The sequence below is a fragment of the Acipenser ruthenus genome, chromosome 14, assembly GCF_902713425.1.
Source record: "Acipenser ruthenus chromosome 14, fAciRut3.2 maternal haplotype, whole genome shotgun sequence".
NCBI classification, from domain to species: Eukaryota; Metazoa; Chordata; class Actinopteri; order Acipenseriformes; family Acipenseridae; genus Acipenser; species Acipenser ruthenus.
In genome coordinates, this window is record NC_081202.1 from 37,567,850 (window position 1) to 37,595,284 (window position 27,435).

The 27,435-nt window shown below is 39.2% G+C and overlaps 1 protein-coding gene across 4 annotated transcripts in view; it reads left to right on the forward strand.

Annotated features, from left to right (window-relative positions):
• The window catches only part of LOC117419455 (coiled-coil domain-containing protein 91-like), a 242,464-nt gene that overhangs the window by 149,523 nt on the left and 65,506 nt on the right, over nt 1-27,435 (forward strand). For all 4 annotated transcript variants that reach the window (XM_034032207.3, XM_034032206.3, XM_058986475.1 and 1 more), the window contains 5 exons: nt 3,110-3,217; nt 16,040-16,132; nt 18,888-18,956; nt 23,030-23,194; nt 27,140-27,253. In XM_034032207.3, coding sequence (XP_033888098.1) covers nt 3,110-3,217; nt 16,040-16,132; nt 18,888-18,956; nt 23,030-23,194; nt 27,140-27,253 — 549 coding nt within the window. The remainder of the gene's footprint in view (nt 1-3,109; nt 3,218-16,039; nt 16,133-18,887; nt 18,957-23,029; nt 23,195-27,139; nt 27,254-27,435) is intronic.

Sequence of the window (27,435 nt, forward strand, 5' to 3'; positions counted from 1 at the left end):
GTGTCTGCACGGGATGGCCCTGCACCGAGTATTGCATTTACCCTAAGCAGCATTGCTCAATATTAACCCAGTGCCGGCATTACATATCCGGCTCCGATAGTTGCTCAGTACTAGTCGGTGTTGAGCACACTGGTAGTTTGCCGAGTCCTGCACGGACATTGGGTGATTGCATCTGGTTCCAAGCCGGTACCAGTTAATAAAAGAGACAGATATGTCTCTTTATTTTAGTGCATCTCTCTTCCTTAACCTGGACAGCTCAGCTGTACCGTATTTACTGCACAGAGTGCTGCAAGTTACTGTATATACCTAAATATATGCACACTTCAAATTTGTCCACATTTACTGAACGGCTGTTCTGTATACGGCTCTCTGCACCATGCCTGGGTTTTACCCACATGTTTTATGCAAGAGAAACATGCATGATAAATGCATCTCCTGCTTGGGTATGGAACACGCAAAAGAGGCTTTGAGGGACCGCGATTTTTGTGGCTCAGGTCCCCTGTTTTCCATGTGGATGCTGCAACCGCCTGTTGAAATAGGGATCACAGCCAGCTTAGCCAAGTGTGGCATGGTTTCCTTGTGAACTCTCATAACTTGCTGCAGCACCTGATTAGTGGTCAGGGTGTTGTACTCTGTCAGCAGGAGGGTGGACAGCACGCACTCTGTACTCCGCTCTCACTTCTGTGTTGTAGCGGTCAGTTAGTAACAGGGAACAAAATGTACAAGGTGCAAATTCAAGGAAAGATAATGTCATTTTTTAAATGTTCATCCTCCAGTCTGTGAAAATGTTGTTTTAGAAATTCATGCCCATCAAAAGGTAAATAAACAATAATAAATACATGGTACACAGAACCAAGGGAAAAAGTTGACTGAGTTTATCATAGAACTGTTAAATAATAGAGTCCAAGACATATGCCTGTAATATTCTACCTCCAGTCGATGGTGTGATCTTCGTCTGCCTCATCAGGGTTGAAGATGTTGAAGGCAGATGTAATTAGGTTGTCAGGAAAGCGGTCCATGAGATTCCTTATGACATTGTCCTGGAATGGTCTGTAAATCTAAAATTTTGAATTAGCGTCATTAGTGTGCGATAATGATTGCACGATAATGGGCTCATCCAGTTGATATTTACCATATCACACAGCCGTGTGATACAGGAAGCACTCGCTCATTAATACAGCAACAGTGCGCTACCCCAGCGCGAGCTGTCAAACAGCAACACATCTCTACAATTCAAAACAGCAACACATCTCCACAATTCAAACAGCAACACATCTCCTCAATTCAAACAACACATCTCCACAATTCTTTGTGGTCCAGTGGTTAAAGAAACAGGCTTGTAACCAGGAGGTCCCCGGTTCAAATCCCACCTCAGCCACTGACTCATTGTGTGACTCTGAGCAAGTCACTTAACCTCCTTGTGCTCCGTCATTCGGGTGAGACGTAATTGTAAGTGACTCTGCAGCTGATGCATAGTTCACACACCCTAGTCTCTGTAAGTCGCCTTGGATAAAGGCGTCTGCTAAATAAACAAATCATAATAATAATAATTCAAACAGCAACACATCTCCACAATTAAAAAAAAAAAAAAAACATCACAATTCAAACAAGACATCTCCACAATTCAAACAACACATCTCCTCAATTCAAACAGCACATGTCTCCACAATTCTCTAGTGTGTACTTGATAAGGAAAATCCTCCAGAGCCGTCCACGTCCAGTGAAAATCAGGTAAATCCAAGAGAAACTTGTGAAGTACTTGCTTGTTTGTTGTTGGTGCAAGCGCACAAGGAATGTGAACACCTTGAAAGCATACAGAGAGTAAACAAGTACTTACATATAAAGTAAACAAGTAATAATGCAAATAAACTGTACAGAAATGAAAGTAAATACTATGTATGCACCTTTGCTGCTGTATCTTCCATTCTTCTCAATGCACTCACAGATGCAAGGGATGTTTGCGTGAAATGCGGTTGGATAAAAAGTAGCCAGATTGTGTTTTTCAAACCAGCCAAAAACCAGAACTTACGTTTAAGACTTAAATATATACACTGTATTACAAAACCAGTGCTACTCATTTATTTAAAATAAAAATAAAAAATAACACGGTAAGTAATGTTAATTTTACTGATACAGTTCTTAAATTCATGACAAATAAAAATACTTTTGATTTCTCTGTATTTCAAATGCATATGAGTGTCATGTGTAAGAATCTCCATTTAACCAGTCCTGAGGAAAGAGCTGGATTTGCTGAATGCAAGTGTGAATGTTTGTGCAATTTGTAATTTTATTGGATGCAGTTCCAGAAAAAAGACTAAGAGCATGATATACTATACAGGGCATCGTGGTAACTGAAGACAGGATGATGATGTGATATACTATACAGGGCATTGTGGTGACTGAAGACAGGGAGGATGTAATATACTATACAGGGCACTGTGGTGATTGAAGTTCTGCACTGGTGATGACCTCATAATCGAAAAGAAAAGAAAAAAAACATACACAATAAAAATAGCCAAACCACCAAAGACAATATTTACCCACTAGATGGTTTCAAAACGAGCCAAATTTGGCTGGAAAACCAACAATCTGGCAGCACTGCGGTCAACCCCAACCTCCCCCCTTGCCCGACTATAAAACAAACATTCCACAACTATATAACATGCTCACTGACAGAGCAGGCTGAAAGAAACCCCATAGACTAGATGGCAAACCTTGACGTACACAGGTATGGCGTGGTACTGCACGTGCTCTGGCTTTTGATGTACCTGCGTACATCCTGGAGCTGAAGAGGTTAAATCAATGTAATAAATTCAACAGGTTGTGACATATTTTGGCTACGTGTGAGACAAAATATCAAAACATGAATCAAAATATCTAAGAAGCTAGCCGTGCAAGAATACAAGTGTGGAATGTGTCATAAACTGTTGTTTACTCTGTATGAATTCAAAAGGAAATCGGATGTTAGTTCAGGGCTGCAGAGCGAGGACATAATATAATAACATTAGTTGAAAGATTGACACAATTCGGTCCACCGTCCAGTTTTTTATAGCTTTATACTTTTTACCCAGTAAACCTTTATCTCAGCTGATTTTGGCTTTCTCCGCAGGCTTTGATGAAGTCAGCTGTTCTACAGCAACAGCAGACCAGTGAAAAACACCTTGAAGCTGCAGTACAAAAGCAAGCCCACAAGTGCGAAGATCTGCTGAATGCCCAGGTAACGAGGAACAAAATCGTTTTCATTGTCAGAACAATTTGTAAGAGACCTGTTTTTATAGCAAATCTAATTTTTTATCACATTGGCTGGATCCGAAGGTTTGACCCCATACATTTTTTAAGTATTAAACATTGACTCATAGTTTTTTTTTTAAATATCATTAATTATTTTATAGCTCAAATCAGTTTTACAAGTTCTTGTTTCAAAATATTTTTTTTCAATGTTAGTTGCCATGCAAGTTAGAATTGTAAATCTCAGCCATAACTTCATAACTATTAGTAATTTTCGTAGTGAAAAGGAACATTATGTAAGTGATAAACAACTCAAAGTGTTGATTTGGTAAAGATAATTCACTGTTTCCAGTGCTGTTTGGTATGATTATTTTCTTACCAATTCAACACTTAAAACATTTGATCTCGTATGTGTATAGAGAAAGGCTTGAGCTGTTGTGGTTTCACACCCACTGTGCTTATCTCGTCTGTGTATAGAGAAAGGATTGAGCTGTTGTGGTTTCACACCCACTGTGCTTGTGTCGTCCTCCTCTCCAGAGTGTCAACTCCACTAACCCAGCAAGGCAGCTCCCCTGTTTACATTCCCAGCAAAATGTTCCGACAGTTTATCTTTTGCACAGAAAGTTGCCATCATGTTGTGATGCGTCAGCCAGGAATTTTCAATGTGGGTGCTCTCCTACCCATTGCAACATATCCAGATATTTACAGGCACCCTGAAGCCTACCCGGCTTAAAGCACCCACAGTGCCAAACAAAACAACAGTGACTGCTAGATCAGTGCTCGCGGTAAGGCTGTTGAGCGTTTTATAGATCTCCAATGTTGAAGAAAGGCGATAATTAAACCACCTACTGCAGGCTTCTTGACTTGCAGTTGATAGTCTGATCCCAGCCCCTATTTAGCAGCAACCAAAAACCAGCACCAAATCAAACAGTAATCCCACAACAACTCTACAGACCTAATTGCTGAAACCAAGAACATGCTGTTTCATCTGAAAACAAAGCCCTACCGTTTACTTGAAACATGGTCAGCTTAGAATAATCATAGGTATTTATTTATTGTATTTTATTTGATCTGGGATAGTCCTTTGAGGTCTCTGTAAGAGGTCCCAGGGGAAACGTGTAGAAATAACCGCTTTGTCAGTGGCATACACGTTGCACAAAAATGTCATTATTAAGCATTCTTATGTTTCTCTTATGTATCTCAGAAACCATTTGAGTTGCCTTTGTATTTTAGTTCAGGGAACTCCTAGGGCCAAATCTAATGATTCCCATCACTTTGAACTGCCATATTGTGGTCATGTGAATGGTTTCCGGATGATACAGACGCTTTGTGATATTGGCTCGTAATTGGTATACAACAGCCAAGTATGGGTTAGTACAAGAAAAAAACCTGTGTTAATCAATGGTTGTGTCAATGACACATATACCACGCCTTTCCTTTCACATGCACATTTTAGTTCATGTTTACAAACCATTTGTTGACAAAAATCATTATCAGTTATAATAATAATCCAAAATAACTTCATTTAAAAATATTGTTAAGTAATGGCAGCTATCGGCATTGTTAAGAAAATCCTACTGTGTAGGAACTCAGTCAGTGCCACCGCAACATAACTGAACAGCTGAACTGCTTGTGAACACAGCAGAACTACAGCAGCATTAAAGGAAGAGCACATTTACCTGCTTCTCCTTTACAGAACTGAACAGTTGAACTGCTTGTGAACACAGCAGAACTACAGCAGCATTAAAGGAAGACACACATTTACCTGCTTCTCCTTTACAGAACTGAACAGATGAACTGCTTGTGAACACAGCAGAACTACAGCAGCATTAAAGGAAGACGCACATTTACCTGCTTCTCCTTTACAGAACTGGGTCAGATTGCATTTAGACTACATGGCCCACATTAAACTATATTTCAGTCTTTAAGATTGTACACTAGTAAATAACTATTTGCAACTGCTGTTTAGTCAAAATTTGAACTCTACTTTTGCTATTATAGCAGCAGCAACTTTCACACTTCCCTGCACATTGAGTACAGGAAAGTGTTTCTCATTAAAAATTTGTAAGAAAAAATTGGAGTTCCTCACAAATAATATAAATCACTATTCTGAGAAATATTAAAGAAACGTAGTTATGAAACTAGAGTAAAAGCCTTTTGGAGCAGTGCTATTACCTGAGGGCTCAGGAATAGAACATGTATTCTGTTATAGGAGCATTCCCTTATTTAGATAGCAATCATTATTTAATCCTTACTGTACTGTGAAAAAAGTTACATGAAGGATTAAAATGAGTACAATGCAAGAAGTACAATTGGGTTTTATATAGCGCCTTTCATAACAGAGTTATTGGGTTTTATATAGCACCTTTCATAAGAGTTATCGCAAAGAACTGAACAATTAAGAACAAGCCAAACCAAAAAGTTATGTTTTTAACCCTTTGAGTTGTACGAACGTACCGGTACGTTCGCTGCTCTCTGGTCCCCAGGGAGTACGAATGTTCTGGTACGTTCTGCAACTTTAAACTTGAATTACCGAGCCTACAAAACTTCTGATAACAAGATATTGTAAAACTAGGTTTCTGTGACACCTTTATTGGTCTTCTGCACCCTCTTCTAGATATTGACTGAATTACATACAATAAACCATCACAAAAATGACAGTGATGTCTGTAAATTGGCGAAAATTGCTCAGTGAGAAAGAAGTATTAGAAATAATACTTAATTCAGATTCCGATTTAAATTCAGACACATAGAATTCTTCCACTGAATCGGATGTCAGCGAGTGTGTCAGAGAAGACATAAGCGAAGAATATTTACAATCAACATCAAGCGACAGTGAAGAGGCGGCGCCAAGCTCTGTGCGTTGCTCCATGCTTCAAGGAGTATCATACGCTGAAGCATTAGACACTCTCACTCCCTCCGCCCCACAACCTGTTTACCCGGATATGATTTATTCATGTCTCTCTCTCTCTCTCTCTTTCTCACTCTCTCTCTCTCTATCTAGTTCAGCCTTTTTTTTGTTAGGATGTGTTGTTGTGGCTGTTCCACCCTGTTGTTTATTGTTTATTGTCTACCTGTTATTTTTTTTAGTCAAAACCTTTCCCTATGACAAAATAAAACATTATATTTATTTGTTTTATTCATTTACGGTAAAAATTATTTATCTGTATTTCGTCAGTGTTCATTACATACATACAAACTATAGCTTTCAGCTTGTTTGTAAGCTGTACTCGTAATAATCAGGCGCAGGCAGTAGACAGAAAAAAAAAACTCACTCCCGTAGGACCTGCAGTGCATTTTAGAACTCACTACTTAAAGGGTTAACCTACTTTTAAAAATCAGGAGCGAGTCAGCCATACAGCTTCACCAAGTTCCCTACAAGCCTTATAGGCCAGAAGTAGGACTGTAAACTCAAGTATCTGCTTAACATGCATCAGTGTAGGGATGCCAAGACTGGGCTGATGTGCTGTATTAATTTAGTTTGTGTTAGGAGGAGCACAGCAGGATTTTGGAGAATCTGAAGTAGTGGTAGAATCAGGAAGTTCCTATAAAGAGAGAATTACAATAATAAATCCTGGAAGAGACAAAAGCGTGAATCAGCACCTCTGCATCCTGTGAGACAGCATGGGTCCAATTCTAGAAATATTCCTAAACTGAAAATAGGTTTTTGTAATCGCTCGGCTGTCAAAAGAGAGCTCAGGATCAAAGACAACTCCAAGATTCCTTGCTGTAGATTTAAGTTCAAGTTGATTGACATCAAAGGACAGTGAAAAAGAGGATTTTCTCCACTGGATCCTATCAGCATTACTTCAGTTTTGCCTGAATTTAGCTGGAGAAAGTTGTTCCAGAATCAAGTTTGTATCTTTGTCAGCAAGCGTGTGTTGAAACGGATATCGATTTTGGACTGTTTCTGTCACGTTTTGCGTGACTGTAAATCTGTACATTTCTTCACATTGTGTGATTATGAATAGCTAATGATTACACCCAATTACACAGGCAAATGTACTTCCTACCTTTAAAACCAGTGAGTTTGAACATGAACAGTTTGACTGGTGTGCCTGTTTTTAGTAGCTCCATGTTAGGGTGTTTTTGTGACAAGGATGTACAGTTCCGTGTGTTACATTTCCCAGTGGATACAAAAGGGTTCACAATTATCAAAACATACTTTTCAGCCTATTGTTTATAGTTTTTGATGGAAGTGGACGAACTGATAAAGCCCAATTCAGACAATATATTCATAGACTCAACTAGATTGTTTTTACTTTAATCTTTTTTCATTTTTATTGTTTTTTTTTTTTTTAACCACAAAGGACAGACTAAACATGTTGTTACTGTAGCCTACTCTGTTCGGTTCTGTTTCCTTCAACAGGGCTTAGAAAACACTTCTTTCCGTGTGAACATCTGTCTCAAGAAAAAATAAAATATTGTGTGCACCACTATTAAGAATCATATTATCAGTTCGAATCAATTTTAAACGGGCAAACTATCGCAATAGCATTTCAAAATCTACTTTTAAACGTTCTGCAGTTACATCTTGTGACCTATTATGATGAGCTAACATTATTATTATTTATTTCTTAGCAGATGCCCTTATCTAGGGCGACTTACAATTGTTACAAGATATCACATTATTTTTACATACAATTACCCATTTATACAGTTGGGTTTTTACTGGAGCAATCTAGGTAAAGTACCTTGCTCAAGGGTACAGCAGCAATGTCCCCCACCTGGGATTGAACCCACGACCCTCCGGTCAAGAGTCCCGAGCCCTAACCACTACTCCACACTGCTGCCCATCCCACATATGGGAGGCCAGCTTTAGAAATGAGGGAGCAAGGTGGGAAGAAAAACACATTGTTATGATGCTGCGATTGTAATCGATAAACAGAAGGTAAGACGGACACAGGGCTTATGAAGGGAAAGATCGTGATATAAGGAAGAGAAGAGACACTGTGATATAAGGAGAAGTTAAGCTGAACAAATTGGCCTTGGCGGAGATAGGAGGGGGATTTTAGCCATACCACGAAAGGAGATGGGCAGAAGGAATAGAAGAGAGGGAGGGGTTGTAGGAGCGATAGTAAAATGAGATGCCTGCCAGGTAGGATTTCAGGGTGTCTGGCGCAAGAATTGCATGATTAGAGAGAAAAAGAACAAATTCTGTTGATGATATGCACTGTAGCTTGTAATGCCCAAGGAGGGAAAGCGGGTCTCGTTTAGAAATGGTGCGGCTGATCTGGAAAGAGGAGATGAGAGAGCAAAGGTGGCCTATCTTGTGTCGAGGATGATGCTAAGAAAGTTGAGGGATTGAGCTGGAACAATTGTTTTCTCCTTGGAGAGGGAGATGCAGACTTTGATGAATATGGTCCGGGTCTGACTGAGGGCTGCAGCTAGGGGGTCGGAGGGGGGGATGAGGAAGAAGTCATTGAGGATATGCAGGAGGAATGGGACAATGGTGGTTGAGCAGAGTGCTTCAGAAAATAAATAAGAAATCATACAATACAAGATACAATAAACCCTACCACCACTTTACCACCAACCACCTCACCGGAGTCAAGGATGAAGAGACACAGGAAGGAGATGGTGTGGAGCTCCACCAAGCCTCTGTTAAGTCTGTTAAACACAAAGATAATCAGCACTCTGCTGGCCCAGCTGCAGCTGCCTTACAGAGTCGTAGCATGCACTGAATTTAAATGGTAATTGTGCTTCACAGGTCTCACAGAGTCAGATCCATACCATTAATACCACAACTAATGAGTCTTCAACTTCCAGCGAGCAGTCTTACAGTGGAATAAGGGAGATATTTCCAGGGCTAATTATAAATATTTTTCAACCCTCAACAGCCCCACAGCTGAACAATGAAGGACTTCTTCTTAAAATTATTCTCCCCTACACCATACAGTGGCACCCCCCACACTCACACAGTTTATACTGGCTAATAACTCCCTGTCCCGCAGACACTACAGATATATCAACAAGGGGAACAGGATCTTTGGTGAAATTTCACAAGCTTTTTCCTATCCACATTACACATACTGCATTAAGTCTGTCACTATTGGCTGTCCGTTTTGCATTATTTTGAGATATGTGCATGCGTCAGCGTTTCATTGCAGTTTGTCTGTGTAATTATCACCGTGGTTAAAATGTGAGTTTTCGGTATTATAAACGAGATGTACTTTTTAGACATCAAAACCTCAGAACACATCTCACAATAATGCAAAATTCGGCATGACACCATACTTAATACCTTGTTTTTCTCCATGGATATTATGAAGCAAAGCACCACTAAGTTAAAGAAAGTTATTGCTTTTTATATGTAAATATCTGTTAACGTCTATATGTTTGATATTTTTCTGTGTTTTGGTAGACTTCAGTAGTATCGCTATCGAAATATGTCCACGGTATCGATATATCATTTTCATATCATTGCTCACTGCTGCTATATAGGTCTCAAATGGGTAGCAAAACATATATTGTTATTTTAAATGATATGTGGTACTACACTAGGGTTGGGGTTAGGGTTATATAGGTCTCAAATGGGTATTGTTATTTTAAATGATATCTGGTACTACACTAGGTTAAAGAAATCTCTGTTTCCAGGCCTTTCAGATAGTCTCTCACTTTCATGGAAAGTGAAATTGTCCCCACCCTGTTTGGCCTTCTATCCTGTCAGTTTTCAGCTAGCTGTTTCCCCTAATGACTGACATGCTTTGCAACCAGTAAGATGCTTGACCTCCAAAGAGATGTGACATGACCTAGGAAGTGCAAGTGTAACCGATTTCCTGGAAAGCAAACAGAACTTTCTTTTACATAGTGTAGTACCGTATCCCATGTATTAAAATAAAAATATGGTTATTTTGAAACTTCACATTTAAGACTTATATAGTGAATGGAAGAGGGCAACGACTAAGATGTATGAAAGTATTTTGTTAGCTACAACCAATTTGGTTTCTTCTGTCTGCGCTAACAGTTGGTGTGGATTTAATATGTACATTGTTTCTTTGGGGTCTTCAGTCAGGATGTCTAATGCCATGGAGTGGGGAGGGGGCTTTAAACCAAGGACATTTGGGGACCCTCGTTCTTGGGTGTGGGGATCAAGGATTATTACTATTATTTTTTTTTTCTGGTGAACATCTGTGGGCTTAAATATCTGTTTTTCCTTCTCCGCCTTTTTTAATAGACCAAAAAAAAGAAGAAAAAAACACTTCCTCCTTTGAGAGAAAAGAAATCTGGTTTGGTTTACTGGAAATAAAAAAGGCAAATAAACAGGTCTAGGGGTGTTTCTCTCATGAAATGTTCACCGCCAAAGGTTGTGTTGACAGCTGTTCTCGTCCATGTGGTGATTCTCGACACAGAAGCCTTATGAGAGGGGGAAACATCTCTTTAACAGCGCTTTGTTGGTGTTCCCAGATATTTGGGGTGGCATGTTGGAAAATCTGCATTCTGTTTTCTTTAGGGATTACAAAAGTAGCTAGCTGTCGTTTTCCCAGATGCTTTGCCCTGTTTAATATTGCTTATCTTATGAGGAAGCAAAGACCCTTTGATTCCATCTCAGTGGATTATCTTGAGGTGTTTTCTTTTAGTCATTTTAAAATGTGCCTGGGAATCTGAAGTAGTAGGACAGTAGAAGCTGTCTTTATAGTTACCTGAATGCTCCTGCTTTTACCAGCTAGTAAACTCTGGAATGGCTTTTTAATGCATTTATTTAAGGAACTGAAGAGCAGCTCCTGAACTCGGATGAAACCACTGTAACACAGACTTATCAAAAAGTGAAAGCACAGTCTGAAGAAAAAGCATGGTAAAGCAAAGGTAAGCCTTGTGAAGAGCAGTGAGGTATGGTATAGCACCTCGCTACTGAACACATGGCCCGTGGGCCACATGCAGCCCCCTTAATGTTATGAACTTCATTCATAAATACTGTACATTATGTCAGTGTGAATATTAAAATACAAAAACAGTTTTAATTTTGGATAGTTTGGATTTTGATTGATAGAAAACCTACTGCTTATTACCAATGAGGAGGATAGCTCTTGGAAAGACAGGCTAGTGATTGGCATCCTCATCCAGTGTATGCTTTTTGACTTTTCTAAGGGTGGGATGAAGTGACATTATTGAGACCTAAATAGTCAGAGAGGGGACTAGCAAGGTTAACGTTAAATGTTGAAATGCAGTTCATCTAAAGGAGAAAAGAAGTGGCAACTATCAAATGCAAAATCAGGGTTGAACACAGATTATTCAATCCTAACTGGGAATTGCAGTTTGTTTTTAGTGAGGTTCATGGAGAAGACTATTGCTGTGTTAAAGAAGGCTAACTTGCAATGCCATTATGATACCTGTCTCCTCGACTGTGGTGATGCATACCCAATTGGAAGTGAGCTGATAATGTGTTACATAACCCGAAACGTGTTAAATAACCCAAGAACGTGTTACAGGGCAGCAGTGTGGAGTAGTGGTTAGGGCTCTGGACTCTTGACCAGAGGGTTGTGGGTTCAATCCCAGGTGGGGGACATTGCTGCTGTACCCTTGAGCAAGGTACTTTACCTAGATTGCTTCAGTAAAAACCCAACTGTATAAATGGGTAATTGTATGTAAAAAATAATGTGTAAAAAATAATGTAATTGTATGTAAAAATAATGTGATATCTTGTAACAATTGTAAGTTGTCCTGGATAAGGGCATCTGCTAAGAAATAATGAATAATAATAAATAGTACTAGAGTTGCAAGCAACTTTACGGCTTCCAAGCAGTTAGTGTGAAATTTAAGCGCATTGGTTGTTATGATGAAACGTTATCACAAATCATTCTGGACACAGTTGACTGTCAATTTTGGCCAAAATATTGGAATCACTGGTTAGATCAGGGGTGTCAAACTCCAGTCCTTGAGGGCCACAGGGTCTTCTGGTTTTCATTCCAACTGAAGCTCTCAATTAACATAATTGATCTAATTATTTGTTGAATTTGACTTATTTAATATTTTTCAAGGTCTTTTACAGTTGATGGTTTTAAAAATGCACTTGATTCAAGGTACACTACCTATGAAACATTTTGAGGCCTGAAGAGAAGTGTTAAATGTGTCCAGTTAATCAAATAATTAGACCAATTATGTAATTGAGAGCTCGGGTGGAACGAAAGCCAGAAGACACTGCGGCCCTCCAGGAGCTCAGTTTGACACCCCTGGGTTAGATGATCAATACTGAAATCTCATTGGCCCACAGCAGCCATGTTTTGTACTGTAGCAACTAACCTTGAGCAACCGTAAAAGATAATCATACTTAGATCATGTATGCTCATTTTGGCTTCAATCAGAACAACTCTGCATGTTATATAACAACCATGTGCAGTCAATAAAAAATTATGGGAAGTTTTACAGCCAGCTTTAAATTTGACCTTTAGCAGTACTTAACCATACTATATAAAACTATGTATGCATTACACATTACACTACTTGCATTACCTATAGTGCTCATATAAACACACCAGTTTTGTAAAACAACAAAAGTCACACCTAATAAATTACAAACATACTTTTTTCTATACCTTGCTATATTTTTTCCATACCTTACAGACTTTTCCATGTTAACAGCTGTCCCCAGTGGTGGAAATGTGTCATTTCAGGGTGAAAAATTGTAAAACTGGCAGGTCACCCATATTGATTGGCTCATGGCGGTCATGTTTGTTGATGTAGGAACTTTTCCTGACTAATTTTTTAGAGGACAGTACAAAGATAACGTATACCCAAGATTCATGTGAATCAGCCAAAGGGCTCATGAGGAGTTGTTATTTAAGTGTTTTACGCAAAATCCAACATAGCTGCCACACCATGTGACCGATCAATCGAGGACATAGCAGGATTTCTGAGAACTGCTTGTTGTAGAGTGGTGTTTTTTTTCAGCGTGTCTTTTTTTGCATATACGGGATATGATTGCTCATTGTGATCAATTCAACTTCTGCTGGTACATGTGTGATCAAGGACGTTTTTCTAAACGAAATGAGGTTTAAAAAACATTTGGAAGCAAACTGTCATTTCCCTCTAGGCGCTGTCATCTTCTTAATGCGTGCTGTCAGAATTGCCGTAATTGATACAAAACACGACGCAAAACGTATGCAAATTAGCATAATGGTAATGTTTCGTCACGCACACGTGACCACAGTTTAACCCAGGGGTTCAGTCCCGAAACAATAAACTGTCTTTAATACACCCACAATATACAGACGTGGTCACTAGTCCAAGGTGAGTGCTGCAGTGCTCGTGGTGCAAATACAATTTATCGTGAAACAAGGGCAGTGTTGTCCGGGTTTTGTGCTGACCTGTAGCTACCGCTCCGGATCGTGTTAGCCGTCTAATAACAACAACAAGTATAATTAGACGTGACAAAAACAAACAAAACACTCACGATACACAATATGGGTCTCCTTACGGTTTAGCATTAACCATAACAAAGGAACAGATCATCTCGCTATGTCCCCTTATATGCCATCAATCATGACCCGTTGGTCAATGATTGCAGCCGCTCCTCCAATCCACAACTGCCACATCATTTCCCTTCCAGGTCGATGATTTATTGTACCGTAGCTCTGCCCCCTTTCTAGATGGCTGACTTCCGCCTAATCCTGGGAATGAATTGTGGAGCGGGCTCTCGGGGTGGAGGAGAAGGGGAGCTAAGAGGAGCGGAGGGGGCGAGAGGGGGTGTAGGGAGAAATAATAGTCTGGAGGTAGGAGGGGGCAGAAAAGTTGAGGCTGCGATAGGCGAGTACAAGAGTTTTGAGAGTGGTGATAGGGAGCAGAGCAGCAGAGTATAAACAAGAGGTTTCAATATAGCATGTTAGGAGTGTCAGTAATAATTTAAATGAAATTATTCATTGTAATTCAATTTACTGTATATGCTTCCAAAGAAGTACACTAGCAGGTAAATAATGTATAATGCCCCCAATACCAAGCACAATTCTAGATAATAATAATAATAATAATAATAATAATAATAATAATAATAATACCCTGTGCTTATGGCAGGTATTTGAAATAAATATGCCTACTGCACTTGTTTGTGGATGTATATTATTATTAGTTGAAGTCATGGTCGTATTAGTGAATGTAAGGGTTTTATACAGTGACGATAATATTTTTCAGGTGTCATACTGGATTTACTTGCGACTACAAACTGGTAGGAACCTGTACATAGTTTCAATTACTGTGACTCATTCAGTGAGTATTTGTAAAACTAACTGGAAGGATAAAAATGACAAACATTTCCACTCTCACTCTTGTTCATTGTAGAATTCAAGAATTGTTAAAGCATGGGCAAGTATGGTAAAGTGTTCTAAAAACATGTTTAAATGTAAGCCCTTATGCAAGGTTCGGGGGACGGGAGCAGAGGCTCCAGCTATACTCTATTAATCAATTAACACATTTGATTGATACATTAACACCCTATACGTTAATCACCTAATCCACCTATTTAAAGCCAAAACACAAGCACCTCCTTGTCTAAGTGTTCCAGTTCTTCCCTTCTCCTCCTTCTATACTGCCCCCCTTGCATCAGGTCTCCTCTGGGGGGGGTAGTGAGTCTCACTCCCCCCGACCTCGGGTTGGACTCAACACCCGCGAGCCGCCTTTGAGGGAGGTTCTCACCACGTGAGTCAGAGGGGACCCCCGGCCATATTATGTATTAGTGCAACTAAGTACTCTACTTCCCTCACCAGGATGAGGCTCTGTTCCAATCGAATTCGGGACGTGGCCTGATCTTGCTCTCAGCAATCGAGTCCCAAACTAACCTAACACCTTGCTGTTTCTTTCCTCTTTGTGTCGACATGCTCAGCGAGCCGGATATCTATGCTGTGTTTTCAGGGTATCTCAGGGTTGCCGGGACAACCAGCCTTGGCGGCAGCGCCTCTTCCCAGCAAGGCTCATGTGCGACGAGACCCCTCTCCCTATTCTATCATATATATCAAGGGGCCGCTCAGTGGAGCATTCCAAAGCCTCGAATATTCGGCCGTTAAGTGGAAACGGCTGAAACTCTATGTAGCCCCTGCTTTCAACTCGTGAACCATGGTAAAGCCGTTTTAATTAATAGCTTTAGCCATGGTCAATTTGTATTTATAAAGTCCTGTGCATCTCTGACACTAGTATTTAGATGTGATTTAATCCATATCATCCTGCAAGAGGATGTGTACGTTCAAAATCCCTGTCCCAACACTGAAATAGCAATGGATTTCCAGGGGAAGGGCATCTTTTAATATCCCCCACTGGGGATGCAAATTAACAGGGCCCCAGTTTGTCCAGCTGCTTATCCAGTTGTGACGAAACTTAAGGACCTTCTTTAGCACAAGTTATTGACTATCAGATTTGGGGTATATAAGGTGCTTGTCTGTCTGTCTACTTATGTATGTATGTATGTATGAATGTTATAAATTTTTACATATGTCTAGTAAAAAAAAATTTAAAAAAAGTTTTATCCCCCCCGCCTATGTTGAACAAAACTTTACTGTCAATGAAGCTGCACAGGTAGTAATTAAAAGATTGTAAAGTGTTTATTAACCCCCAGCAGAGATTGTATACCCCTAGTAACAGGGATATATTGCAAGCACAAGTACATACATGCCACACTAATTTACAATTAGTGCACCACTTACCCAGGGCAAAATCTAGTAAAATTGAGGTGCCTGATGTATGCCATATTTACATTTTAGGTCATGGTGAATTCTAACAGTATCAGAACCATTGCTACTGTACACCTGACAGTGCAAATTCTTGTGGGAATTAACCTCTCCATTTAAAATAAAGTTGTTTCAAGACTGTTCTTTCTTTTCTTTCTTAGCACCAAAGGCTTCTAGAGTTGCTGGACACCGAGAGAGAGGCTTTAGAAGAAAAACTAAAAGAAGCATTGAGTCAACAAGCGCAACATCAGAAGGTACCGCTTTCTATAAGAGAATGTTTTAGTTGGCTTTGTTGCCGTCAGAAAAAGTCAGAGGGTTATCCTGACTAACAGAACGCTTTCTGCTAACACAAATGTTACACAGTGCATATCACACATCAAAGGTTAATCAAATATCCCCTAGTAATGATGAATCAAATGGTAATTAAATTATTCAATGAAGTACAGTGCAGTCATTCTTCAAAAACAACCAAACTGCACCCCCTTTCTCTCTGCTATCTTTCTTCTACGCCACCCCATTCACTGTACCCCATTTTTACTGCTTTACCCCTTTTTTATTTTATCCTACTTTTTCAGTCTTTCCCATTTCATCACAAAAGTCGTACTGCCGAGTAACTCTAATAAACATTTCTGAATGTTACCTCTTTTTTAAAGTTTACTGCAAAGGTAGATGAGAGTGTGTGTGTTTTAGTGGCGCAATTTCTACATTGAATGTCGGACAGGTAATAATCCACAATATCTGTTGCATTGGGATATATATGCATTGAGAAAACTTAATTATTAAAAGCAATAAGCAAAAAAAAGTAGACTCTTGGCAGAAACCTTCAAAACCATGCTAGTAATATAATTTATATACCGGGATATGTGTTATTCCCTTTCAAGTACAAAATGTAACCATTACTAAATGGGTATTTACCCCCTAAAGACACCTGAAGGGCATAAATGGACTATGCGCACAGAGCTCAGCGTCATTTTTCCTTCAAGCCTGCTGAAGTCATGGACGCAGCGACTGTTTCAGGAACCAGGGTTATGACGTTCCCTTTCAAGTACAAAATCTAAATTGGCGTTCTCCCCAGGAATTCACTTCCTGGCAGGACAATTTTTGAAAGGGGCTCTTTAGGAAGTAAATATCCATTCGGTAATGGTTACATTTCTATTTCAGGGAACCAGGGTTATGATAATAACCTAATGTTATCCTCCAAATAGGATGATTAATTGATCAAAGAATATTCAGTGAGGTCCACAAAATAAAAGCCATGATGATTAAATGGATTATTCACCAATGGAGAAAGGTTGAAGAGACGCAAGCATCTCTCTCCTTGAAAAATGGTGCCACTGGTTTGTAACAAGTAGCAACAGAGGTTAATATAAAATACCCATATATATATATATAGAGAGAGAGAGAGACAGAGAGAGAGATTATATTTTGTGGGTTTACAAGATAAGAACCCTGTAACATGTTACAGGCTATAGAAATACACTGCAAGAAGAGATGGTTCCTGCTCGTGCATGGGTAACTACTGTGTAATCTTATGACAACACCAAGGTAAAGATCCCTTCCATGTAATAACACACTTATTCCACCAGTAGTTGGCATGTAAGAACATGAACTTACATTTCAGTTATTACTCCATTTTATGTCCCTTAAAACAGGAGAATTAGGGACGACATGAAGTCTTAAAAATCTTAAATTAACCCTAACTAATACAATTTAAGCGCAGTACAAAACCAGGACCAGAGGACACAGTGAGGATAGACAGAAAGGAGGAGACACCACTTCACACAGAGAATTATGAGGGAATGGAATGGAATGGGTTACCTAGTCATGTTGTTGAAGGAGACACTTCTTCACACAGAGAGTGGTGAGGGGATGGAATGGGTTACCTAGTCATGTTGCTGAAGGAGACACTTCTTCACACAGAATGATGAGGGGATGGAATGGGTTACCTAGTCATGTTGCTGAAGGAGACACTTTTTCATACGGAGAGTGGTGAGGGGATGGAATGGGTTACCTAGTCATGTTGTTGAGGCAGAATTACTTGGATTACTTTGAGATCACAGCTTACATGGGACAGGACAGCTACAAGTTGTAGTTATACTTAACAGTGTGGCAATAAAGTCCCCCAGCCACTCCACACTAATGAGTGGTTAATGTAACTCTTCTGTAGTAGGCTCAACTACAATGACCTTCAGAATGGTAAATATCTCTTTTCTGCTCTTTAGTGGTGTCCCATATGGTTTGACAAAATTGCATATAGTATTTTTTTCCGGTTCTTAGCTTATCATCTCATGTTGGAAAGATCATCTTAATATTTGTTTCTTGTGAAAGATCAGTGAAATAAAACACAATTTGGAGCTACGTCCAAGGATGCAGGTCTCATACATGTAATTCAGAGTGTGAAATGAGGCAGGAAGAATGTACACACGTAAACCGACAAGGTCTGATTTCTGTTAAAGTTCACAAAACAGTGTTTTATGAAAAATCATAGTAAACAGTTACCCAGGAATAATATTGACAGTAAAATTGAACAGGATTGTGGCTCCCAAGTGGCGCATCCAGTAAAGGCACTCCGCTCGGTGTGCAGGATGCGCCCTATAGCTTGGCGATCGGTTGTTTGAGTCCAGGCTATGCCACTGCCGACCGTGGCCGGGAGTTCCCAGGGGACGGCGCACAATTGGCCAAGCGCTGCCTGGTCAGGGAGGGTTTAGGTCGGCTGGGGAGTCCTTGGCTTACTGCGCACCAGCGACCCCTGTGGCTGGCCAGGCATCTGCAGGCCTGCCAGTGTGCAATTTAGAACTGCGTGGTCCTCCGACGCTGTACTTCTGTAATGGCTTCACGGTGGGCTTGCAGTACAAAAAAAAGCGGATGGTTGACGGCTCCCAAGTTAGTGCAGGGGTAAAATAATTCGCGATTCAAATTAAAAAAAATAAATACATAAATACAAATTGAACAGGATAGTGGGGCAGGGTATCTTAAGTGAATTCAGTTTATTTTCCTTTTTTCATACAGGAAGCCCAAGAAAAATGTTTACAAGAAGAGAGACAGAAGGCCCAGGAAGCAACAGAAGCTGCAGTTAAGGTAACTGCACTATAAGTGCACTGAGGAGGTGTCACATATGTATCTATCTTTAAGCTTACCCATTTGTGATTTAACTTTCTAATAGAATCATTTTTGGCACCTGTCAATAAGCTAATCAAGTACGTCAAACTTACACGTGAATACTGTGGATGTACAGTAGGTAATTAAAATGTATTTTTTCATGATAGCGATTGTTCTAACGGGTTAGATTTACTAAACTTTCCATTATAAAATCGACCGTGTTTAATTTTCATAGTAATTTTGCAGTTTTCCCATGCTTTTGTCATGGTTATGCTTTACATCTACCCTGGTTTCACTATGCTTTATTACTATTTGATATATGCTTTTACTTCGCACCAGTGCAAATATCTATTTATTTATCTGGTATGCTTATTTATAGTTTTGAAACATACATGTAATAGCTTTTTTATTATAAAAAGTAAGCAACGGTTTATTACTATATATCTAGCCCCATGGGTTTAATTTGCCTTGACTTTGATCTCCCAACCTACAGTAATGTGTCTAAGGCACTGGCTCCATATTTGTTACACAGCTGTATTTTATAATTCTCGCGGTCATGTTTAATTATAGGTATTGTCCAATAAAAATTGACTTTTTGGCAGTGGTCATCTGCATTTTAGTTCTGGATAACAGAGATTAAACACTTCAGATACTGGCTTTAAATCTGATACACATCTGTATTTTGTAATTCTCTCTGTCAATACAAAATTACCTTTGGCAGCAATATTTGACTGTGGTTTTTGGACATTCAACACCTGAAATCTCACAAATCAGGGGTGAAAAAGCACTATATTGTTGTCAAGTCTGTACACATGTTAGCACTATATTGTTGCCAAGTCTATACACATGTTAGCAGTATTGATAGACAGAATTGTGTACAACTTGGGATGCTTTGTTTTTGTTCACAAGAACATTATAACTTCTCATTTACATTGTTTTACAGTGTTACTAGATTCCTAAATACCTATTTGGTAATGCAATCTTGCTCAAACTCAATTTTAAATAATAATAATAATAATAATAATAATAATAATAATAATAATAATAATAATAAAACCTAGAGTCCTTTTATCAGGGAAATAAACACACAGATTTCTCAGAGTCCATAAAAGGTCTGAAATTCCAGTACAGGTGCACTCCACTTATAACAGACTCCAAGGGACAATGGAAATCAGTACTTTATAAACAAAGTAGGTAGCAAACACAGTTTGAAATGCTGTATGTAACTGCACCTTAAATATAAACAATACAAGCAAGAAAGCTTAACTGCCAAAGAACGGGAGTTTATTTTTTGTATAAAACACACCCCTATGGGCCGTACAATGTAATAAGTACAGTCAGCCCTCTTTATACCGCCAGGTAAGGGCCATGCGCAAAAACAGGCAATAAGTGTGAGTCATAGTGAGAGTCAACAAAAAAACACACACACAACCTTCTATGTTTGCAATAAATTCAAACATTTAAATTTTTAGTTATACAATTACAGTATCTCCAGGCCTTTTCACGACTGTAAGCCTGCTGAATACTATCCCTCATTGAACGATGCCATCTATTTATTTCACAAAGCAATTTAAGCTCAACGGCATTCTTTTTTAAGCAGTTAAAAAAAAAACTTGAATATGTACAGGCAAACACTTTTTTAAAATGAAAAGTAAAACAAAAACAAAAAGAAAATTCTGCTGTTTAAAAAACTGATGCTTTAGTTTAAGCCTTAATTTGTGCAAAACTTCCACGTAAACAAACAAACCTCTTAGCCTACTTTTTTTTTTTTTTTAACATTTACTGTGGTTTATAAACTTATTTTAGACTGCGTCAAGCCTTTTTCAGGTGAAACAAATCGACCCGTTCCATCAGGGTAAGCCATTTGTTTGTATCCATTACAATGTCTCCAATTGTCCTTCGATTAACAGTATGTGCCTCACTTAGAAGAGAAAACATTTGCGATGTCTTGCTGACTTGCTTTCTTATTTTCAGACGCAGACACGCAGATTTTTTATTTATATTTTCGCTACATGTAATTAAAATTGTATACATTATACGTTTAAACTGTACAGCGGCTGTGCCAACAAAAACATTGAAGAATAAAAGTAAACAGCAACTGCCTGACTTCACAAATGCCACCGTGACGGTCATTTACTGTCCCGGGTATAACTTATTTCCACACAATATCTACCTGTACCTAATTAAACGGTACTGTATGTATTAAACTGTACCTATTAAACACAAAAGACCTGCCTGTGGAACAGGAAAACTGTATGGATTAAACAGCATATACGTTATAAATGAGTCAATTTTAACCAGACTAATTCCCCATTAAAGCCCATGTTGTTTGGCAGGGGCATGCCTCCTCAATACGTTGTAAAGAGAACTCCGTTCTAAAAGGATCCATTATAAGTGGAGTGCACCTGTATGTCCTTATATGTACACTTTTGGGTTAATTCTATTTGTTATAATACATGGCAACAAACACATTTTGGTACTCCACTGAGACTTACATTTGCTATCCAAGTGTCATGTGGGTCTAACGGAACTTCCTAGCTCTGATGGAACTCTAGATTTGCTCTTTGGAAGACACAGCCTGACCACTTTATTGAGAGCTGTATCTAATGTCCGTTTGGGCCACCACTTATCCCGATAAAAGCCTTGACATGATGTGGTGTAGATTCCACAGTCTACTAGAAGGTGTCTCAATTCAGTTACTAATATTTCATGCAATTGGTGCAGAGAGGTAGGCAGAGGAGCATCATGGTGAATGCATAATTCAAGTTCATCCCAAATCCACTCATTTTGTTGAGATCTGGGGGTTGTGGGGTCATGGAAGATACCTGAAGTCTCTGTCATGCTTTTCAAACAATTTGCGCACAACTCTGGCACAGTGGATGAATCTTAAATGTAGCCATCAGGTTAAAGGAGCAGCATTGTTAGGTGGGCTTTATCCACAACAATGTGTAGTTGGGGTACCCACGGTATACTAACATGCCACACTCAACAGAGCGATGCCAAATCCAATAGAGAAAACCAATCCTAATACAGTGCCCAGGTAGTATATATATATGTGTATTTGTATTATTTTGCTCCTCAACTTAAAAACTAGATGTCATTGTTAATTCTGCTGCCATTTTCTACAGCAATGCTGTATAACATAATATGTGTTTTTAGGGAGAGTGTGGAGATTCAGTGAACACACGGGGGTCAGAAGGTTTCTTTGAGAAAGCACACAGGATTTATTGATACCCCAGCAGGGTGGCCCCAGGGAGGTACTCAGGAGTTCTACCAGCAACAGTTTGTTCTACAAATAACAGTCCAGAATAAAAAGGAGAAAATAAAAAGAGAAAACAAACACTGTAAACAAAACTACAAATAAAAGTTCTGCAACCAGCAGGGTCTTGCAGCTTCCGCTATTCTGCGAGGCGCAAGCGTGATTGACGTTCTGTTATACCCTCTGTATACTGTAACAGGGTTGCCCAAGTTTCCCCTGCACTAAACTGATAATGCCCCAGGGACTGTACTTCTTCAGTATGGGTCCGTGGAAATGTAACTGTTGCGACTGTTTTCCTCCGCCAAGCTTGCTTGCCCCTTTCCTCACGGCCGTTTGCTGTAGCGTCAGAAAACCGGCCACCTCGATTTGTCTTTTCTCTCTGCAGACACTGGCATTCTTTTATTAAATCCAGGTCTCCGAACAGAGCTCCCGCTGTGTTGTCTCCTAGAAGGGCAAGACCGAAGGAATAACAGAACGTCATTTTTATTGGTCGACCTCCCTCTCAAGACCTGCCTCCCGACCATTTAGAGAGAGCCATGCGACACACCCTCACCCAACCTCTCTGTGTCTTCGCCATGATTGGCAGGCGGGTCCTACAGGACTTCCGACCCCCCGCTGCAGGATCACTCATGCGCCCAATAGCCAGAACAGATCTCCCCTGTTAGAGTGACTTCAGAAAACTGCAATTGACTGTGATAACCAACAATAAGAACACCACTTAACCTGCAGGCAATAGAAACAACAGGTCACAATGTATTACAGTAATAATGTTTTGTTGTGGTGTATTGTGAAGGCAGAGGCGGCGCATATACAGGAATCTCTTTTGGAGGCAGTGCGGCAGGAGAGAAGGAGGATGGAAGAGGCTCACACTGAGGAGAAGGGCTCCTGGGAGGCAGAGCGGGCCATGGTGGCTCAGAGAATACATGAAGCCCTAATGGAGGAAAGAAAAATAAGCAAGGTGAGGAAGAACACTGGCAATCAAAAGTGTCAGCTTTAAGATCCTCTTTAAAAGTAAGAAGTTTCAGATGTCAGTCTTTCTTTTTTACATTTCTCTTACTATTTGATGGTGTTTGCAATCTAAGTGTTCTAGCTGCTTTGAGCTTGTCTGAAGAATCATAAGTGCCAGCACTGAACAGCATGTGGAGTAGTGGTTAGGGCTCTGGACTCTTGACCGGAGGGTTGTGGGTTCAATCCCCAGTGGGGGACACTGTTGTTGTACCCTTGAGCAAGGTACTTTACCTAGATTGCTCCAGTAAAAACCCAACTGTATAAATGGGGAATTGTATGTAAAAATAATGTGATACTGTATAATGTGAAATAATGTATAATGTGGTAACTTGTAACAATTGTAAGTCGCCCTGGATAAGGGCGTCTGCTAAGAAATAAATAATAATAATAATAATAATAATAATTCCTCACTCCATTCAAATCATGTGAGAAACATCCCTTTGAAACCTGCCAGCCCCACCTACTCTACATGCATATAGACAGAGTAGGTGGTGCTGGTAGAGTTCAACAGAGTGATGTGAGAAACATCCCTTTGAAACCTGCCAGCCCCACCTACTCTACATGCATATAGACAGAGTAGGTGGTGCTGGTAGAGTTGAACAGAGTGATGTGAGAAACATCCCTTTGAAACCTGCCAGCCCCACCTACTCTACATGCATATAGACAGAGTAGGTGGTGCTGGTAGAGTTGAACAGAGTGAGGAAGGTTGTTCAGTGCCAGCACTCTACCTCAGACTCAAAGTAAGTTCAAAGCCAAGTAAAGACATATTTAGAGAAAAATTATAATACTCATAATTGGAGCAGCCAGTGAGAATTATCACAAACTCCATATAGTAGGAATGAAAATAAAGTACAGTTAAAATGACAGCTGCTGAGCTTCTTGAAAAGCATTGTGAATGATATAGGCTAGTCCGTATATTGAACTCAATGTATATTTTCCACCTGGGAACATTCGGTTTGGCAGTGACTGAGTACTACTATTGAAACAAGGTCTGAATATCAATGCTGTATCACGAGTAATGTTTGCATGGTGCCAAGATTCTATTCAGTTCAGTAAACGTAAGGAAATCAGTCAATAAACCCGCAGTTGGCAATTCCACCTCATTGGGAATTTCCCAGTAAATGTATCTTTTATAAACAACTTGTTCAATTAGTTTTACCAAGAAATATTAGGTTAGCTAGAATGGAAAGGGTTAAAAAGATGTGTTTTATATTATTTGTGTATGTGTGTATATATATATATATATATATATATATATATATATATATATATATATATATATATATATATATATGTATATGTATATATTCATATATATATATCATCCATGTTATTTCCAAATGAAGTCCATGTTTCATTTTTAGTAAGTTTAAGCCCAGCACGGTTGTAAGCCACAAGCCTAGATGATGATCATTTCAACTACTGTCTGGTGTTTTTTTTTGTTTTTTTTTTTAAAACTGTTCTTTTATGTCAATTAGGTCAAGATATGACCATATGAAAATGTGAATCCATCTACAAACCTGTGCATGTGCAAAAATATACCATGTGTGTGTTCATGGTCTTCATGGGTTGTTTATTTTTTAATTTAATTTCAGATATTACATTTTCTGGTAGTTGATTTCTCTCAGTAGGGAAGTTTGGAACATAAAACAAACAAGGGTAATCTGTAGAGCTCCTCAAATGCATTCCCATCAACCCTACTGTGATACATGTGGCACCACAAACCTATACTTTATGGATTATAGTGCCCTTTGGGCTTGCATTTCCTATACAAGGGCATTTAATCAAATACCTAGTAGACAACAACAGTAACACTTAGAAACAAACCTCATTGAATAGCCACTGTTGAAACTGACGACACATATTATCTTTGGGCGCCGGCACTTTAACTTGCTCTGGAGAGCTCTAATCTCTAAATGTACTAAATAATATTTAACAGGTTTATGCAGTACTGCTTTATTCTACATCATTGACATAAGACCTAGGTGTTCATTTTAATGTCTTCCAGCTAATATGTCAATATTCAGGGTCAACGGTCACCATAATGGAGGAGTTTCAGGCTTTTGGTTTCTCAGTGTAGTGCCCATGGAAACAAGGTGTTATTGTATGAATATATTTCAGTATGTCTGTATTTGACATGCTTGTTTTTTGTATCAAGCTGCCTTTTTATAGGAATTTGGTTAACAAAGGCTGTAACATTTAACACATTTCAATCATGAAATATTAACTATAAAAGTGGTATATCACCAAGAGGTTTCACATGTTTTGACGTACAATGTGGCAGGTTGACAATATCATCGAGATTTTATTAATCTAGAGAACTGTCCTTTTGAGTTTAGCAGGTTTCATAGGAATCTCGTTAACAATAATGTTTTCAGACTTATTCGCAACATGTCAGCCACGATTTTTCTAAATCAGTATGTTTGTCATAGAAACTTGTTAAAGGATGTTACTGCGAATGTAGATCATGGCAGATCAGTTGATATGTGCGTCATACTTACCGGTATATTAGAACTGATCATTGCATTGCTATGAAACTCCATATACACATATTACAAAACATGACATTATTTAAAATATTTTGGTGACCTACCTATTCATGATATTTGGCTTGTAATGGTAACATGTGATTGTAGGAAAGAAGAATTTAATAAACTTCAAAAGGTGTTACCATAAGTTATTTAACATGCTATTCATGTTGCTAAAACAGTGGGAGAAAGCATTCTGGGTCCTTCATTTTTCTAATGTGTTTTTTATATCCTACACAGGGGATGTATATAAAGTGTATGTTCTGGTTGAAATTAATATCAGTAGGTGAACCAATATTTTCTGTTCCACCATTGAGTGTCAGAGATTCATCATCCGAATGTTCTACACATTTATCTAGGCACTTTTAGATATGAAGCTAGTGGGTTTGGTACACGGCCAGGGATAATAGTTCTCACTTGCCAGAAGTCTACACTGAATCCACCAGATGCAAGCTACAGTATGAATGCCTGTTAGGAAGCGATAGTAAATCTTTCATTGCCTGAGAGGACCAGAGAAAGAATCCATCCTCCATAAAACAAGCTACTGTGGTACCAGTTGTTATGTTAGTAGTACCAAGTTTATTAAGTAATAGTTTGGTACTGTTATGTGTTGCTAACAGTTAACAGACATACACCAGTGGTCCATCTGAGATATTCAAGTGGTAATTAAAAGGCAGTGTGGTATTGGTATGATGTGTAACCAGCCAGTGGCGTATGTGGCGTATTTACAGGGTGTTGCAGGGGAAAATGTTAATGGTTACACTTAGGTGTACCAGAAGTACTTGGAGGTTAGATATGATTCTGAGAGCTGTATTGATGTTTTAAAAACAAGAAGTAGACTGTATTAGTTGATATTTCATATAGCCCTAGTCTATGTATAACAACTTGGCACTGCACAAGTTTGGTCCCACAGATACTTCTGCACAGGAGCCAGATAATCCATACACAAAATCCATAAGAAATTCAACACAAGAAGGGGTTCCCTACAGCACCAGGTCCTTTGAGCTGTAAGAAGTACACAAATTGGTTTTATATTGCCTAAATCGGTTGTTTTAATTTTAGTAACAGTGGACTGGCATAGTGTTTACCATGCACAGTAATTTGGCACTGATTCCCCTGTACTTCATGGACAGCCTGTTAGAATGAGGGTCCAGATGCAGTAAATTGGTGGTTTTGGGGGCAGATAATAAACTTGCATACAATTTAAGAAAATCTGAATTCCTTTTAATACATTTCACTACTGAGAGACATGAAAACATGTTGCACCCTGGAGGAAATATCTTTGATGAAAATGGGCCTCAGCGCTACCTGCGGCCAAGTGTTGTATCTTGCATATCCCTAACTGTATCCAAAACCCGTTTCCATAGGAGGCTGTGAAAGGTGCGATTGAGGAGGAGCGACAGAATGGTGAAAAAAGAATAAAAGAAGCTGTAGTGAAAGCCCGTGAGGAGCTGATGGACTACGTGAAAGAACAGAAGAGGGTATGTTTACCTGCCATGCACTTCCTCTGGCTGTGCAGATGCCTCATGTGAAACAAATCTTATAGCAAACATGTGTCATTATGTTATTAGGTCCCATAAACGAGGTCCTGGGTCATTTCACTGGAGAGTGACATTGTACCCACCTCTTCAACACCTTCTTTCCTGATGTTAACCAAACGTCT